The sequence below is a fragment of the Populus euphratica genome, unplaced genomic scaffold, assembly GCF_000495115.2.
Source record: "Populus euphratica unplaced genomic scaffold, PopEup_1.0 scaffold64.1, whole genome shotgun sequence".
Taxonomy (NCBI): Eukaryota; Viridiplantae; Streptophyta; class Magnoliopsida; order Malpighiales; family Salicaceae; genus Populus; species Populus euphratica.
The window spans coordinates 346,029-363,377 of record NW_011499923.1 but is presented as its reverse complement, the minus strand read 5'-3'; the positions used below and the strand labels follow the sequence as shown (position 1 = coordinate 363,377).

Below are 17,349 nucleotides of genomic sequence, written 5' to 3'. Positions count from 1 at the left end.
GGGGGGGGGGGGAGAATCAAGAAAACATAAGCTTGGAGTGGATATTGATGTAGTGAAATTAGATGCCTTACCTGAGATACGTATTTGAATATGCAAGCATAACAGAAAACAAATCCTGATATCGTAACAACAGAAGGATTTGCACGCATCTGTGAGCACAATGGGCAGATTGTTCTATCAGGTGGCAGTGGAATCCCCTCTTTGGCAACCTGTTCAATTATCAAGAGAACATTATGTAGCTTTGAACCTTTTGGTTTCTGACATCTGACAGAATCTATTGCCAAGATCATGAAAAGCTGAAATTTATATGACAATTTGTCCAAATTTAACACTGAAGACAGTTACATGAAAAGTAAAGATTAACTTCATCTCAGTAGCAAGACAACCTTCTATTCTTTATCAGTAAAACATCATATCTCTAACATGAGCGTGTGCGTTTGTGTGTTGGCAAGAGAATAATTATGAAATCCAAGATTATAAAGCTCTTCACCTTTGGGGCTGGAGGTGGTGGGGGTGGAGGGTACACTGTTGGAGCTGACATTCTCTCCTCAGCAGATTGGTACCACCACTCCATCATCTGTGTCATTCACATTCAGAAAATGTTAAAGCTAGTCTATACTTATCATGGAGAAAGAGGAAGGATGTAAACACAAAAATGAAAATTAATGCATGACACAATATAAACAGGGTGAATAAATCAGTTCTATTGCATGAAGCTAACTATCTTGACATTAAAATGAACATGGTATAATATGATGTAAGCTTAGTTCTAAGAGCTTAGGATGCTGAAAACAAGAACAAAACTTGGAGACAAGAGCAATGGATCTTTAGGGAGTGTCAAATTTCATATTGTTCAGAAGAAATATGTTAAATAAGGCAGAACTCTGACGTCAAAAACATTTCAGCATTGTTTTGTAACAAGAATCCAGATAAAATTTGGCTATAAAGGTAAAACTTTTTGAAACAGATAGCAGTGTTGAGCAAATGATCACAAAAATCTGCAACTGTAAAGGATCCTTGAAAGTGGTAAATGTTGATCAGGGAATGGAGGGGAGAGAATGGGGCATTGCTTGCAGTTAGAAACAACAACAAGAATAACATAAAATTAAACATCCACAGGCATTTATAGTTTTTGCAGACAATACTAATTGAGAGTGGACAACTCCTGAATCAGGAAAACCACACTCACTTTAAAGATGAACACTGCTGCAATTAAGCCAGTTTGTGCATAGTCAAGCATTGTATATGCACAGCTCAGCAATGCACCTTGTAATGTCTGCACATTAACGATGTTGAGTCAATATTCTACAATGGAATACCAGCTATACAACAGTGCTGTCAATTTCTGCAAACAAATACTGAATAGCAAAAAGTTCCACATCAAGTCCCCAAAGCAACTAAATAATTTAAATTATTATACCTTCAGCCATGGGGGGCCACGAAGTCTATCACGTTCATTGCTTCTGATCTTAGAAATTCTAGAAGAAGTGTCCATCTGCCTTGACATCAAAACAATTGAACAAAGCACTAAGATATGTATAATTTGTCAAGGTATTTATAGGACAACAAAATAGCAGCATGCACTATATTTGAATGGTTGAATTTGTGTCTAATGAAATACTTGTTAACGAAAATAAAATCCAAATTCTCTATTCTGGCCAAATCTAGTACCAGCTCTTGCCCAGTAGCTCGACAAACATGAATCCCAAGTGCATGTAGTCCAAACGAATAGAACCCAGTAGCATCCAGCAAATATAAGAGCTGATATGCAAATGACATGCCTGCATTGCAACGCTTTAGGTCAGATTGGACATCTTGATAAACATAAACCACTTCCAACCAAGCATGAAGACAGAAACCAGTTTGGCACATAGCAGCAGACTATAGAAATTTCAGAATTTAGATTAATGAACAGGATCCTGCACTGTCATACTATAGATTAGATTTGAAAAGACTGCATTGTTGGTCCAGAGCTTTACTAAGGGTCCAGTAAGTAGCTAAGGGAAAGAACCTTCCAATTGACCAGTAAAATAAAGAGTGACTTCAGTACCCAATACTGGAAACATGGCACAAATTTGTCAGAAGACACCGCAATTGGATTGCTTAACATCAGAATTTCCTCACAACATGAAAGAGCTACAATGGCATTCATGCTTCTAAATTTATTTAGTATCAACACATAATGAAATTATGAAACATGAGGAAATAAGCTAATGTTAATGCAATAGGTGAAACTTGAATACAACAAATTCATGATTGATGCTTATGTTCCAAGAAGAATGAAACAGACATGTAACCTTTTCATCATCATGTCAAATTAACTCATCCCCACTTTCCTAAATTGCATGCTCTTACATCTGACTTAAAAGACTAAATTAATCAGTGTTATCCAAATCAAGAAAGAACGAAAACATTACCTTCACTACTAGCATGCAGCCATGGGTAGCAACTAAATACAATTTTCTGAATTTTCTTTGTCAAACGTGCTCTAATAGTTGCTTCTGCATCCAATGTTTCTCCAGAAACAAGAGAAGCATCCCCTCCACTAAAATATTCAGCTTCTTCAACTGTTTCATCGCCATTTCCCCACAAACTTGCTTGAAGCCTGGCTTCCCTTTCTTTGTTATATATTGAATGCAATTTTGACTTAAAATAAGGCAACACAACCTAATCAGACACATAAATTCACAAGTCATTAACCTTCATCACAATGGGTTGAAAGCATTTTAACTTAGTATGATGCCATTAATTGAGTGAAACTAGGTAGCAGTTTGTGAACCACTGTTTATAAACTTGGTTTTCCCTACACTTTACAATCTTACTAGGAAAACTACTTCAGGGAAGAAAAATTTATCAACTAAAGGAAGCAGAGGATGGTACCAAAAATACAACTGAAAGAGTTCTTTGGTGCTTTTCTAAACCTGAGAGCTGAACTCCATCCCCTGATTTTGGACGTGCATCTTCCTTCTTTACTCTTATCTTCACTGCCCTTCTTCGCAATCCATATAGAGATTCAGCAAAAGAAGCATCTGAAGAGGAATATAAAATACAAAAGAATGATCCTTATGCAACAAATATAACAGTAGTAATCCAAATTAAAGAAATACTATACTCAGATTTAGAGATACAGCACAGCAATGAAAAAAACAAGATTAAATAAAACCATCACCACCATGCACCCAGCAAAGCCTTGTTAAAAGCTTCCACACACACACACACCATCCAATGTGAACTGGAAAACACCCCTGATCCCGTTTAACCAAATGGAGATCAGCCTCATCATCTATTCTTGAAAAAAATTGAGTTTCTCTAATCTTTACTTCCTATATCTCCAAGAGAGGTTATTAACTTCAACTAATCCAGGGAGGGACCAACAAAGGAATTAAGCAAGTTACCTGATATCATAGGGCACATAACATTTCAAAAAGAAAAGGAAATGGGTTTAGTTCTCAATGCACGGGGAAATCATAATCCATGAGGAGCAGAGGCTCAACATTCAATGTATGACAAACAATTGAATAGAATAAAAAAGAAAATTTTGAAGTGGACAAAACATGAGCATATGGACCAGAAGGCTAGAATCTCCAACCAAATAAGAAATATGAGACTACATATTCGATCACTCCCTCATCCACTCGGTAACAGTGGCAGCAACATTAAGAAATAAAAAAGGCAAAGTTAAAGCTAGAATGCACTTGAGTTTTATATATATATATATATATATATATATATATATATATATATATATATATATATAAAGGCAAATGGAATTATGAAAGAACAGTAAGGTCACAGGCAGAAGGAATTAAACCTATTCATAAAAAAAAAAAAAAAGAATTAAACCTGTAGTACGCAAGCTATGAGTCTCAAGGACCAACATAAGCAACGAAAAGAATTCATCTTCACAGTCCAACACCTTATGCAGAAACGGTCTTCTTAATGCCATTACCTTCGAGACCACAATCCACAATATTAAATCACGAAGATATTCAAATTATATTATAAGCACAAGCCAATCTCTTCAATCAAAGTAAGCTAAGTAATTATATCTTACAATGCACAAAAAAAAAAAGAAGATAAAAAAACCCTATTAACACTTCAAAAAAGTAAAATCAGGCTTGATTCATCTGCCAAATTCGAGACCATTAAGAAAAACCCAAATAAAAAAACTCACAAAAATAAGAGTTTCCCATCCCTTAAAACCTTGAAAAATGATATGGGCAAACAATTATCATATAGAAAATGAGAGGTGTAAGTAGCTTACACCAATGGAGTAGGTAAGGGCAGCACGGAGACTGGCGGGGAGTTGTTGGGCAGCAGCCATCTCGAAGAAGGTGGGACGTGTCCCTTGTCCTCCTACTTGAAATAACATCCTCCTCCTCCTCCTCCTCTTCGATTTCTTTGATTTGGTTTCTGTTTCCGGTTTCTCAGTTTGGGTTTTTCGAGGTTTTATTTTATTACACCATGTCTTCCTTATCCTTCAGTTTAGCCTCTGCCCTTAATCATAAAATAAAAAAATTAAATTAACTATATTTATTAATAAGATCATGCGATTGATATTGGTTATCGGAAATTAATATATTTATTAATAAGAAAAGTAAATCTTATAAGAAGTGAATTTTATGGTTAATTTTATTCCCAAAAGCAAAAGTAATATGTTATTGCAAGTCATAAACAATGATGATCCAATGATCATCTGGATTCCGTTTGATTATTCTTTTTAAGATAGAAAAAATAAGTACATAATTCTTCAAAAAGACACATATAAAAGTTAAAAATAATCTTTATCTCGAGATAATTCCTGAAGAGATTTATGTTTCTCTTGAACTTAAGCTCGAGACATAAATATGGCTGTTGTATCCATCCATGGGCGGAGCCAGAGGAGGAAATTGCCCCTTTAATTATTTTTTTTCCAGAATTTTTTTATAATAAAATATTAATATAACAGACTATATCTTCCAAAAACAAAAAAAATAAATAAATAGAAATTAACGTGACTAGAAAAGGACCACAACTTTTATTTATATATCAACAGTTTCTATCTTCTTTTTAGACGCAGACACATGATACTTTAATATGTTTTATTGGCAATTGTAAGATTACTTAATCATTAGTTATTTTATTATTTATTAATTAGGGACTGAAAAAATAATTTTCAAGTATATAATTATAAATAGAACTCAAATAACTTTGATCTTTTTTTTTAATTAATCTCTACTTTTTGTATATTATTGCTACCAATTATTTATAAAAAAAAGCTACTAATTTGAAAATATAACCTCAAAAACATAATTAATGATTTAAAAATATTAGTTACATGTTTTAATTTATACCCCTACTAATTTTATATAAGAAAAAAATACAACCACATATGAAATCTGGTGTAAAAATATTACATTAGAATATTAATTATCATAATTTTTCTATATGAACAAACCTTTCATGCAATATATTTTACAAGAATAGATGAAAACAACTTCATGCTTAGAACATGTTTGACATATAATTTGATTTAAGATTTACCTTATTATCAATAAATAAAATTTATTATCAATAAATAAAATAAATTATACTTAGGTAAATACATAAGGTTGATATAGTAATATATATATATATGTACACACACTGTTTGTTATTTTAGAATTAAATATAATTGGGATTGTCTGATAGTCAAATCAAATTTATATAATATTTTTTTTTGGATTTAAGGAAACATCATCTTCAAAAAGTATATTTTTATGGGATCATGTGAGCAAGTAAAACCATGATTATCTCAGGCTTATACAAGAGATCACATCCTAACTTGAACTCGATACCTGCTATGCAGATTTCAAGCTCTTTGTCATCACGTTACGTCCCTTGAGGACAAATCTATATAATATCTTAATGATTATTAGGTAACTCAACTAATTTTCATTTAATAATAGATTATTATATAATTGTATTAATTGTTTAATAATATCATTGATATATAGCTTAATAAGTTAGGATGATTGTTTTACCAAACAAGTACGAAGTTACTTCTTTGTATAATATATTTAAACTCATATGATTTTTTTTCTATTTTCAACAAAAAAAAATTTATTCACTTTATTTATTTTTATCCATATAAATTCTCTATAGTGGATGTTATAGTATTTTATAACCAACTTGATATGTATATTTTTTATATACATAATAATGATTAATTCATATTGATTCTCCAATATTGAAAGTATTGCTGGTCTTGTGAAGAAAATAATAAAAACAAAAAATAATAGTTTAAAAAGAGCTTTTCAAATTAGTACATATTCTTATCAAATTATCATTACTTTTATTAGTTGCAACTGTTAAAATGAAGAGAGTTTTTTATTTTTAAGAGAGTTTTTTATTCTTTACATATTATCAAGAGTAAATTACATAATAGGATGGGAGATAAACAGATAAATAATAGTTTTGGTTGTATACATTGAAAAAAATATCTTCGATGTAATTAATGATAAAAATATTATAAAGCAATTTTAAAATATGAAAATTTAAAGAGAATAATTATAATATAATTTTTTATTTTAAAAATATTTTTAAATTGATTTTGTTTGATATGAATTAGTGCATATATTTTAAATTAATTTTTTTTATATAATACATATCTATATAATGTCAGACATTTAATAGTAATTTATTTTTTTATTTAAAAATCTTGCCTCCGTCACCGGTTATATCTGATTAAGAAGCTGGAACTTAATTATTGAATCAACTTTCTAGTTAATGGATTAATCATACATCGCATTAATTTATCATAAATATATTATTTATATACTTGCATCATAGGATAGGACATTGCAAATCGGCACAAATTGTCACCTGTTTTTTCTAATCGAGTTTAATTATTAAAAAGAAATCTAAAACATATCTAATACTGTTAATCCCCTCATAAATACTGCATATTAGTATACTGACTTGTTTATTTATTTATTATTTTTTTTCTGCATATTAGTATCTTACTCGACATATTCTATAAAAATGTTTATTTATCGGGGAGATGCTTCACTAGAGGTGCTTCAATTGGAAAACTAATGAATTGGGATCAGCCATTAGAGAGATATCTGGCAACCTAGATTTTGAGATGCCCTAGTAAGTGATTCTGATCCGGAAAAAGATACGGAAGCCATAAAAAGAAGTCCTATAATGCAGAACCTGTATTTTCTGAACTGGCAGAAGTAGAAGATCTTCAGTGGAAAGTCAAAAGAACAAGGAAAAACCAAAAACTAGCCTTGAGATAAAATATTGAAGGCAGGTGAGATTTCAGCTAGTGCATCTGTAATCATTTTTAATTATGCTAGAATGTTTATTGGGATCATCATCATTACTGGGATAGAAGACTAGCATTTTTCATTGATGTTAAGCCAAGAAATCAGAATGGACGCAGTCCAGCACTTGGGGTGGAACTTGCCATACGGCATCTATTTGGTTGTGATTCCCATGAATGCGGCACAAGCTAAACTCTTCCTGTGAATATCTACAAAACTTTCCTGGTCTTTCACTGCTTGGCCATATGCATTATTACAAGTACAGCTTGGATGCTACAATGGATAATAACTACTCTGGTGAGGAGTTGAGATAGGTGTTTGTTCGATGTCTGTCGCTTTTCTAGTTGTTTTTTGGCTGGGATTGATCTGGGTGGAGTTGGCATTTGAGTTTCTGCAGGTGAGATGTTTGGTCTGCAGAACGACATTTTTTGCTAAATGACATGTTTCTCGTGCCTTCCCTTAACTAAGGTAAGTCTCTCTGGATTTCGCTCGATAGCATGCATGGTTATTGCTTTGTAATCTGTTCTTATGCGGGTCAGTTGTTTTAAACACGTCATAATACTCTTGTCTGATTATTTCAATGCCAAGAACAATTTGCATTGCTCTTTGTTTCAAGCATGCTAACCAAGCATGATTCAAGGTTTCTCCTCCTAGTTATTAGCCAGGAAGAAAAATGTCCCTAATTTTATAGTCTTACATAATTATAAGAATTAGATTACATGGCATTGCTATCATTGAACTAATAGAAGTGTGATAATTCTGTCTCAAGAGACCGAACTTCTTCACTCTGAAATGCTGCAGTGTTGGTCTTTAGTGGCTGAAGCCCTACTCTTTTTCCTTACAATTCATTTCTGTATTTCCATTATCACACCAACCATTCTCTTTTCCTTGCTCTTTTGCATTTTCTTCAGGTGATGAGCCCTTTTCTTTTACTTTTTCTTCAGGTGATGAGCCCTTTTCTTTTGCTTTTTCTTCAGGTGATGAATCCTTTTCTGTTGCTTTTCCTTCGGGTGACGAGCCCCTTTCTCTTGCTTCTTCTTCAGCTTTCAATCTGGCGTCCTCTTTTGCCTTCTCAAGCCCTGCTATTAGTCCCTCCAAGCAAACCTTGTTGTCTCCGGGAAGAGTCTTTGGCATTAAATGCTCCGCAACTTCAGCGGGAGTCATTTTGGTTTCTCCCACCAGCTCTTGGATCTTGGCGTACAGGTCGTGTGTTTCAAGCTGAAGGTAATTCTTAGCCAAGACCTTGAATGCTTCAAAGCTACAGTACGACAGTTCTATGTGCTTGTCCATCCTTCCTTTCCTGATGAGAGCTGGATCGAGTTTCTCCAAGAAATTAGTTGTGAAAACAACCAGTCTTTCTCCTTTACAAGCTGACCACAGTCCATCAATAAAATTCAAAAGCCCAGAAAGAGTGACCTGACTCTGTTTGCTGTCTGTTTCTTCCTTTGGCACTTTCAGCTTTGGATCCTTCTCATCTCCCCTTCCCTGTTCTTCCTTTTTCTTCTTCCTTTGACCGGTTAGATCAAGAGAACAGTCAATATCCTCGATCACAATAACGGATCTGCTCGTTGTCTCGATCAGTAGCTTTCTCAGCTCAGTGTTATCTTTCACGGAAGTCAATTCGAGGTCATAGATATCGTAGTTCAAAAGATTAGCCATGGCTGCGATCATGGTGGATTTACCAGTACCGGGGGGGCCATAAAGAAGATAACCCCGCTTCCAAGCCCTTCCAATTCTTGCATAGAACTCTTCTGCCTGGCTGAATGTGATGAGATCATCCATGATTTCCTTCTTCTTTTCAGCCTCCATTGCAATCGTATCAAAACTAGCCGGATGCTCGAACACTACATGCCTCCAGTATGATCCACTGTTGGTGTAGAGCTTCCTTTGCCGGTTTTTCATCTTGATTGCGTCACCCTCTTTCAAGACATGACTCAAGTAAGTCCCGAGTATGAGATTCCGGTGTCTTTTATGGAAAGTGAGCGTGTAGTACATTCTCTCATCCGTTACTGGATAGAAAGAAAATGATTGTGTCTTGGAAAGATGTTTCCCAGAAGCCCACCGTAGCTTGACTCCTTGGAACTCGTCAGTAACCTCTTCAAAGTCATCCATGCTAAGAACAAGGGACTGGGTGCCGTTCTTGACGACATCGGCCTTGAGCCGCTTAGCCTGCATAGATGAACTGGAACCAAGGTAGTTCTCAATAGCAGAGTAAGCTTCACTACGCATGAAACGATCTCCAGTGAATTCATTGAACGTAATTTGAATGAAAGGGTAAAAAAAAGTGAAGACTCTTTTGGAGTGTTTCTCGAAATAGTTTAGCAACTGATGTGGACAATATTGCTTGAACATAGCCCAAAGAAACATAACACTCACAATTACAGGTCCTGACTGAGTAAACATATCTACTGTCTTCATTCTTTCTTTCTTTCTTTTTTGTCTGCTCCCCTCCTTCCCCTATCTTGGATGAATGTTTTGCTGCAACAATTTTATAGCCCAGGGAGCAAGGACAGTGATGATCTTTATTTTTATATTAAAATATTAATATAATAGTCTATATCTTGCAAAAAAAACAAAAACAAAAAAATGGCGTGGCCAGATGAACACCATAACTTGCTCAATATTTCTATTTTCTTGTTGTTTTGTGTTTTTTTGTTCAGGAAGGTTGGTCCTTTTTTTTGTTTTTTGTTGATTTATTCAAATGGATGGGATATATGTCACATCTACTTTTGAAATTTTAGAATTACTATAATTCTTGAATTTTCAGTGCAATTTTTTTTTTAATTTTCTAATTAACAAATCAAATTGAGTTTATTTTAGTTTTTTCTTCTTCTATCTAAATTTTAGTAGATAGCTAATAATAATCAAATTTGTAGGGCATTTGTTTTTTAGCTAAGAGATTAAGTAATTTACTAAACAAAAGCTATATGGATAACTTGTTTTATAAAAAAAAATTTTCCTACCAAAATTTTAAAAAATCTAATAAATATATCTCATCACATTAGATGAAAATAACTTTATACTTAGCACATGTTTGATATATAATTTTGATTTTAAATTTACTTTATTATTATCAAATAAAATAAATTATATATACACACATAAGCATTTGTTATTTTAAAATTAAATATAATTAAAGATTCTTAGATAGTCAAAATCCATGTAATGTTTTAATGATTATTGTATAACTTAACTGATTTTTGTTTAATAATAAATTATTATGTAATTATATTAATTATTTAATAATATCATTAACATACAGGTTAATGAGTTAGAATGAATGATCATTTCCATTAGGTAAGTATTAAGTTACTTTTTATATAATATATTTAAATTCAAGTGACTATTTCCTTATTTTTAACAAAAACAAGTTTATTTATCTTGATGAATTTTTTATAATGAACTTTATGATACTTGATTACTAATTTGATATATATATTATTAATTTATATAATGATGATGAGTTTTTTAATATTAAATATATTGTTAATCTTGCAAGAAAATTATAAAAATAAAGAATGACAATTTAAAAAGAATTTTTTAAATTGGCATATATATTTTTGGTACATATACTTTTTAAATTATCAATACTTCTAGTTGCAATTACTAAAATAAAGAGAGTTTTTTTATATACATATTATTAAGAAGAGTAAATTGCAGAATAAAATGATAAAATAAAAAAATAAATGATAATTTGATTATATATGCTTAGAAAGATTATATTTGATGTGATTGATAATAAAATCATTATAAAGAAATTTTTGAATATAAAAATTTTAAAAAAATAATTATAATATAATTTTTTTTATTTTAATTTTTTTAAAAAATTAATTTAGTTTGATATAAGTTAATACATATATTTCAAATTAATTTCTCATATAATATATGTCTATATAATATTAAATATTTATTAGTAATTTATCTGTTCATTTAAAAAATTGAATCAGCCACTTGTTATCTCTTCTTAAGAAGCTGGAGTTATCAAGTTAATGAATCAACTTTCTAGTTAATGGATTAACCATAGATCACATTAATTTATCATAAATAAATTATTTGTGTAATTGCATCATAAGATAGGGCATTGCAAATTGGCACCTGTTTTTTCTAATCGAGTTTAATTATTAAGAAGAAATCTAAAACATCTTTAACACTGTTACTCCCCTCATAAATACTGCATCTTACATGGTATTGCTGTCATGAACTAATAGAAGTGTGATGATTCTGTCTCAAGAGACGAACTTCTTCAATCTGAAATGCTGCAGTGTTGATCTTTAGTGGCTGAAACCCTACTCTTTTCCCTTACAATTCATTTCTGTGTTTCCATTATCAAACAAACCATTCTCTTTTCCCTTACAGTTCATTTCTGTATTCCCATTATCACACAAAACATTCTCTTTTCCTTGCTCTTTTGCATTTTCTTCAGGTGATGAGCCCTTTTCTTTTGCTTTTTCTGCAGGTGATGAATCCTTTTCTGTTGCTTTTTCTTCGGGTGACGAGCCCTTTTTTCTTGCTTCTTCTTCAGCTTTCAATCTGGCGTCCTCTTTTGCCTTCTCAAGCCCTGCTATTAGTCCCTCCAAGCAAACCTTGTTGTCTCCGGGAAGAGTCTTTGGCATTAAATGCTCCGCAACTTCAGCGGGAGTCATTTTGGTTTCTCCCACCAGCTCTTGGATCTTGGCGTACAGGTCGTGTGTTTCAAGCTGAAGGTAATTCTTAGCCAAGACCTTGAATGCTTCAAAGCTACAGTACGACAGTTCTATGTGCTTGTCCATCCTTCCTTTCCTGATGAGAGCTGGATCGAGTTTCTCCAAGAAATTAGTTGTGAAAACAACCAGTCTTTCTCCTTTACAAGCTGACCACAGTCCATCAATAAAATTCAAAAGCCCAGAAAGAGTGACCTGACTCTGTTTGCTGTCTGTTTCTTCCTTTGGCAGTTTCAGCTTTGGATCCTTCTCATCTCCCCTCCCCTGTTCTTCCCTTTTCTTCTTCCTTTGACCGGTTAGATCAAGAGAACAGTCAATATCCTCGATCACAATAACGGATCTGCTCGTTGTCTCGATCAGTAGCTTTCTCAGCTCAGTGTTATCTTTCACGGAAGTCAATTCGAGGTCATAGATATCGTAGTTCAAAAGATTAGCCATGGCTGCGATCATGGTGGATTTACCAGTACCGGGGGGGCCATAAAGAAGATAACCCCGCTTCCAAGCCCTTCCAATTCTTGCATAGAACTCTTCTGCCTGGCTGAATGTGATGAGATCATCCATGATTTCCTTCTTCTTTTCAGCCTCCATTGCAATCGTATCAAAACTAGCCGGATGCTCGAACACTACATGCCTCCAGTATGATCCACTGTTGGTGTAGAGCTTCCTTTGCCGGTTTTTCATCTTGATTGCGTCACCCTCTTTCAAGACATGACTCAAGTAAGTCCCGAGTATGAGATTCCGGTGTCTTTTATGGAAAGTGAGCGTGTAGTACATTCTCTCATCCGTTACTGGATAGAAAGAAAATGATTGTGTCTTGGAAAGATGTTTCCCAGAAGCCCACCGTAGCTTGACTCCTTGGAACTCGTCAGTAACCTCTTCAAAGTCATCCATGCTAAGAACAAGGGACTGGGTGCCGTTCTTGACGACATCGGCCTTGAGCCGCTTAGCCTGCATAGATGAACTGGAGCCAAGGTAGTTCTCAATAGCAGAGTAAGCTTCACTACGCATGAAACGATCTCCAGTGAATTCATTGAACGTAATTTGAATGAAAGGGTAAACAAAAGTGAAGACTCTTTTGGAGTGTTTCTCGAAATAGTTTTGCAACTGATATGGACAATATTGCTTGAACATAGCCCAAAGAAACATAACACTCGCAATCACAGATCCCAACTGAGTAAACGTATCCACTGCCTTCATTCTTCCTTTTTTATCTGCTCCCCTTCTTCCCCTATCTTGAATGAATGTTTCGCTGCAACAATTTTATAACCCAGGGAGCAAGGACGGAGATGATCTTATTGGCCAAGTCGGTCAGTCGTGCGATGGCAAAACTTAAGAACCAAGAGAGAGAATTTCAGAAAAGTTTGCGTTTGATATTTTATTTTATTTTTGTTTAATGAACACTCAATATTCCTCGGATATTTATAAAGTCACATTCTAATTCAATATATAATTTAAGATGAATAATCCTAATAAGAATTTAGAATTTCTTTCATAACTTCTCTTACAGAGATTCTAATCCTTTCAATTTCTTCTTCTAATTTCATATTGAGCTCTGCCACCTGATAGGCGATCTCGATTTCTCACATGGTATCATCACATGCGACGTATCCATGTCTTCTTGCAATATTGTTTTGTTTTTGAAGTCTTGGTCGTCTTTTAAAAAATTAAAAAAATTCAAAGGTGTCAATTATGTGTTGTGACATGGGAGAGTTTTTATTATGGATTTTCACAATAATAAAAAGATTTTGTTCCTCAGTTTTTTTTTTTAATTTTAGTCTTTTAATTTTTTTATTTTATTTTTTAATATTTTATCGATATTAGTTAATCTTTTATATTTATTTTTATACCATGGTACGAGGACCTTGCAGTGTTTAGGGAATGTTACATTGTTTAATTTAATAAATTAAATTAAATTAAATTTCATTAATTTAAAAAAAAATTGAAGATTCAAGGATTAAAATTGAAAATAAAAAAAAATATTCAATGCTTTATATTTGCTAAGACTAAAGACTGATTTACATAGTCAAGTTAGGATTTTTTTTCTTCCAGTTACTCAACTTTTTTTTTTAATTTAGTTTTTTCACATTGATCTTATTTTAGATATAATTTGGTAGTTTGATTTGGTTGTTTGGAGATGAGGTCCTCGCAATGTTAAGAGAAAATTTTGACTCTAAGATGATATTTAGTTTGGAAAAATAAAATAGATTTATGTTCCTATAAAATAATTAAATGGTCAAGGATCAAGATTGAATGTAAAACAATATGGTGGGCTAGGGTAAACATGCAATGCAAAGTGGCCAGCGGATGTGTCGCAAGCACTAACATCTGGAGACTAGTTATCGTGTTCTGACTATGCATGTAAATTTCTACAATAATAGAACACATCATTAATAGTTGTGTTGGAAATATCACAACAACATCTTTTTAATGGTGTAATGCATGTTATTATTGTTGGTGAGTGAAAAATTATTATTTTTCTCTTTTTTTTTCTCGAAATTCATGCTGTTTTGCTTTAAAAAAAATATCTTGTCATTTATTTTTATTAGAATTTAATTTTTATTTATCTTTTAGATTCTTTAAAATCAAATTTCTATTTAAATTTTATCTTTCAAAATTAAATTTAATTAATAATTGAGTTTAATAAAATTTTTTATGTGATGATTCTAGTTTCATAATATAGATCATGAGTTTAAAATATTAATTTGAGTTGATATTGATTTTTATTTTATTTTATTTATTTTATTTTTTAATATGGAGTTTATTAAAAATTAAATTTGATGATTTTCTTTATATTATTTTCTAATAATTCATAATAGCTTTCTATCTTTTAATTCAGTCTCTCTCTTTTTGTTTTTTTATCATATGAATAGATAAAGTCTTCTGATTGAATCCAGTCATTCCATCTTACCTAAGTTATATATATATAAAAAAAACATTATTATATATATTTAAAAAACTCAGCCCACCTTGCGACATAGCACAGGGTTACGTGTGCAGGGGATGTCTGCGGGACCATCCATGAAAATACTTTTATATGTATATTTTGGTTTGGAGTTGTTGGAATGGGAATAGGAAGAGCACCGAGACGGGCTCACTTTCTTTTATATATATATATATATATATAGAATAAGGTTAAAGAGGCAGCCAGCTGTTTGAGAACATGTATGGATGGTGTCCTCTTCGTCTTCCATTTTCATCATTTAGCGACTTCAAACAATTATTAAGTATAAATCTTAGGTTTTCACCTTTTCACTATACGTAAAGCTCTCTTATTGATTATCTGACGACACACGTTACGGTGGTGGATGAGCTCTTCTGAAATTTTTGTTTTTTTATTTGATTTTCAATTTTTATTTTAATGATTTAATTTAAATTCAAAATTAATTGATTTTGATTTTCTATAAAAAAAAAATTAAAAAAAAACAAAAAAAAAAAAACATAGATGGCGTGTTATAAGTTTCAAGTTTAGTAAAAAATTCATTTTAGTCTTTAAATTTTAAAAATCACGTAACCTGTATAATTTTAATCTCTCAATATTTTTTTAATTTATTTTTAGTATAAAAAATTATTTTTATTATATTTTAGTTTTTAATTGAAAGGGAGAGAGAAGGGTAGCCGTATTCAAGTCATGGAGAAAAAAAAACAATAATTGTGTCAAATGATTCTATTTAATAAGAGAAATTCATATTAAAATTTATGTTTTTTTACTTTAAAGCTCATGAAAATAGAGATCTCAAATTGGGCTAATTTTTTATTTGGATTAATTTCAGTTTTGTTTTTGGGGTTTTTGATGATATAAATAGGTTTATCTTGATTTCTATGATATTTTATAGATATTTTAGGTTAAAAATGGGTTGAAAATAAGTGTTTTGGTTAAAAAACTTAAACCCTGATTTTTCAATCACTACAATAAATAGAATCTCAACAGAACAGGTGACAGAGCTAGCTTGACTTGCTAGGCCCAATAGTTGGCCCTTGCTATTTTTTTTCTAATTATTTTTTAAAATTAATGATTTTTTTCATTTATTTTTCACTAAATTATTTTAATTTATATTTAAATTAGTACTTCTTCTTTTTTATTTTTTTTAGAGAACCACTTTTAAATGACGATTATTTTTTTAGTTATACATTTAAATTTGAAAAGTTTTTCTTATTCATCTATATTTTTTATATATTTTGTATGGATGAACTTTATTTTTGAAAATAAAAAATTTATTTTTAGATTATATTTTTAATATGTGCAACCTTGTATAATATTTTATTTTTACCTTTTATTTTATGTGATGAATTTGATTTGTATCTCTATTTCTATTATTTTTTACTTGAATAAAAAAAATATTTTAGTAAACAAACTTAGCAAATACAACAAGGTAAATATCCCGTCTTTTAAGATTAAATATCTTGATATAGATCTATTTTTTTAATTTTTCAAGTTTTATTTTTATATCTCGTCAATAATTATGATAAAAATTATTTATTTATTTATTTGTACACATAATTCTCAACTTATTTAATTACTTGTAAATATTAAAGTTTTAATTTGAACTTGATTTTTTAAAATTATAGAAATGTATTGAAAAAACTTGTTTATAGAATTTTTTTATAAAAAATAAAAATAATTACTTAAGTAATAAGTCATTTTGTAGATAAATTAACATTAAAAAAACATTTTATTAATACTAACATTTTTTTAATTCATCAATTCTTGTATTTTTTTAATTTAATTTATCAAGCATAAATAATATTTTTTTCAATTAAAAAAAATATCATAATACTAGAAAATGCATTTATAACACCGACGCCTCATTCTCTTGCATTAAAAACTAACTTGAATCCTATTCACGGCTCATTACGGGTTATATAACTAATATAAGCTAATTCTTTAGAAAAAAAAATAAAAATAGATTACAATTTACAAATTAGACAAGCTAAATTATTTTAAATTAATAAAATCGACTAAATATAAATCAAATAATCAAAATGATATGCATAAGACGCAGCAAATATAAAAATATATGTCATGCGATTTTTCGAAACATTAAATCGAGGGAACTTGGTATTTTATATCTATCATTGCAGTTTTAATGTCTCCGAAGAGACAACTTGGCTATTACCAAAAGAAAAAAAGAAAGGAATTAAAAAAATAAAAATGGCCATCATTGGCCAGTATCAGTCAACGGATTCCAACAAGTCATCAGCTCTTGTTGACTTGGCTGATCACCCTCTGATCCTCCTCTCCCAGTGATGTCATTCCGCCATTGCAAAGAGTGTCTGTTCACCTTGACAGAAGGGCTCTTCCAACCAATGCGCTCTTTCAACTAATCAGAAGCTCATTTTTTGCTTTATCTCCCCATATTTGT

At 31.3% G+C, this 17,349-nt stretch overlaps 3 protein-coding genes across 8 annotated transcripts in view; all 3 read right to left on the bottom strand.

Moving 5' to 3' along the window:
- The window catches only part of LOC105135346 (peroxisome biogenesis protein 12-like), a 5,017-nt gene extending 518 nt beyond the window's left edge, over positions 1-4,499 (bottom strand). Inside the window, exons 1-9 of one of the 2 annotated variants that reach the window (XM_011040184.1) lie at positions 4,265-4,499; positions 3,844-3,949; positions 2,881-3,029; positions 2,418-2,667; positions 1,672-1,781; positions 1,421-1,495; positions 1,190-1,276; positions 491-577; positions 11-209 (exon numbers count right to left, since the gene is read on the bottom strand). In XM_011040184.1, coding sequence (XP_011038486.1) covers positions 11-209; positions 491-577; positions 1,190-1,276; positions 1,421-1,495; positions 1,672-1,781; positions 2,418-2,667; positions 2,881-3,029; positions 3,844-3,949; positions 4,265-4,372 — 1,171 coding nt within the window. In that variant the 5' untranslated portion in view covers positions 4,373-4,499. The remainder of the gene's footprint in view (positions 1-10; positions 210-490; positions 578-1,189; positions 1,277-1,420; positions 1,496-1,671; positions 1,782-2,417; positions 2,668-2,880; positions 3,030-3,843; positions 3,950-4,264) is intronic. The other variant, XM_011040185.1, reaches the window with a different exon arrangement.
- Positions 4,500-7,861: 3,362 nt separating this feature from the next.
- LOC105135347 (probable mitochondrial chaperone BCS1-B) lies at positions 7,862-13,350 on the bottom strand. 5 transcript variants are annotated; one of them, XM_011040189.1, is made up of 3 exons: positions 13,193-13,350; positions 8,312-9,725; positions 7,862-8,245 (listed from the first exon to the last, which is right to left on the bottom strand). In XM_011040189.1, the coding sequence occupies exons 2-3, from the start codon at positions 9,705-9,707 to the stop codon at positions 8,115-8,117; spliced, it is 1,527 nt and encodes a 508-aa protein (XP_011038491.1). In that variant the 5' UTR covers positions 9,708-9,725; positions 13,193-13,350; the 3' UTR covers positions 7,862-8,114. The 5 variants fall into 5 exon arrangements, with proteins under 5 accessions (XP_011038491.1, XP_011038489.1, XP_011038490.1 ...); XM_011040187.1 differs by lacking the exon at positions 13,193-13,350 and having other exon boundaries at positions 8,312-9,810; XM_011040188.1 differs by lacking the exon at positions 13,193-13,350 and having other exon boundaries at positions 7,862-8,250; positions 8,317-9,810.
- Positions 11,576-13,186, bottom strand: LOC105135428 (probable 26S protease regulatory subunit 4). Its single transcript, XM_011040290.1, has 2 exons — positions 11,796-13,186; positions 11,576-11,762 (listed from the first exon to the last, which is right to left on the bottom strand). Exons 1-2 carry the CDS (start codon positions 13,184-13,186, stop codon positions 11,576-11,578), a joined length of 1,578 nt encoding a protein of 525 aa, XP_011038592.1.
- Positions 13,351-17,349: the final 3,999 nt, after the last annotated feature.

Excerpts from the sequence above, each read along its gene's own strand:
- LOC105135347 (XM_011040189.1), bottom strand. The coding sequence starts at position 9,707 with ATGAAGACAGTAGATATGTTTACTCAGTCAGGACCTGTAATTGTGAGT. Across the intron at positions 8,246-8,311 it reads TGAAGAAGAAGCAAGAGAAA|AGGGCTCATCACCTGAAGAA; the intron begins GGGGCTCGTCAC and ends AAGCAAAAGAAA.
- LOC105135428 (XM_011040290.1), bottom strand. The coding sequence starts at position 13,186 with ATGAAGGCAGTGGATACGTTTACTCAGTTGGGATCTGTGATTGCGAGT. Across the intron at positions 11,763-11,795 it reads AAAGCTGAAGAAGAAGCAAG|AGAAAAGGATTCATCACCTG; the intron begins AAAAAAGGGCTC and ends AGAAAAAGCAAC.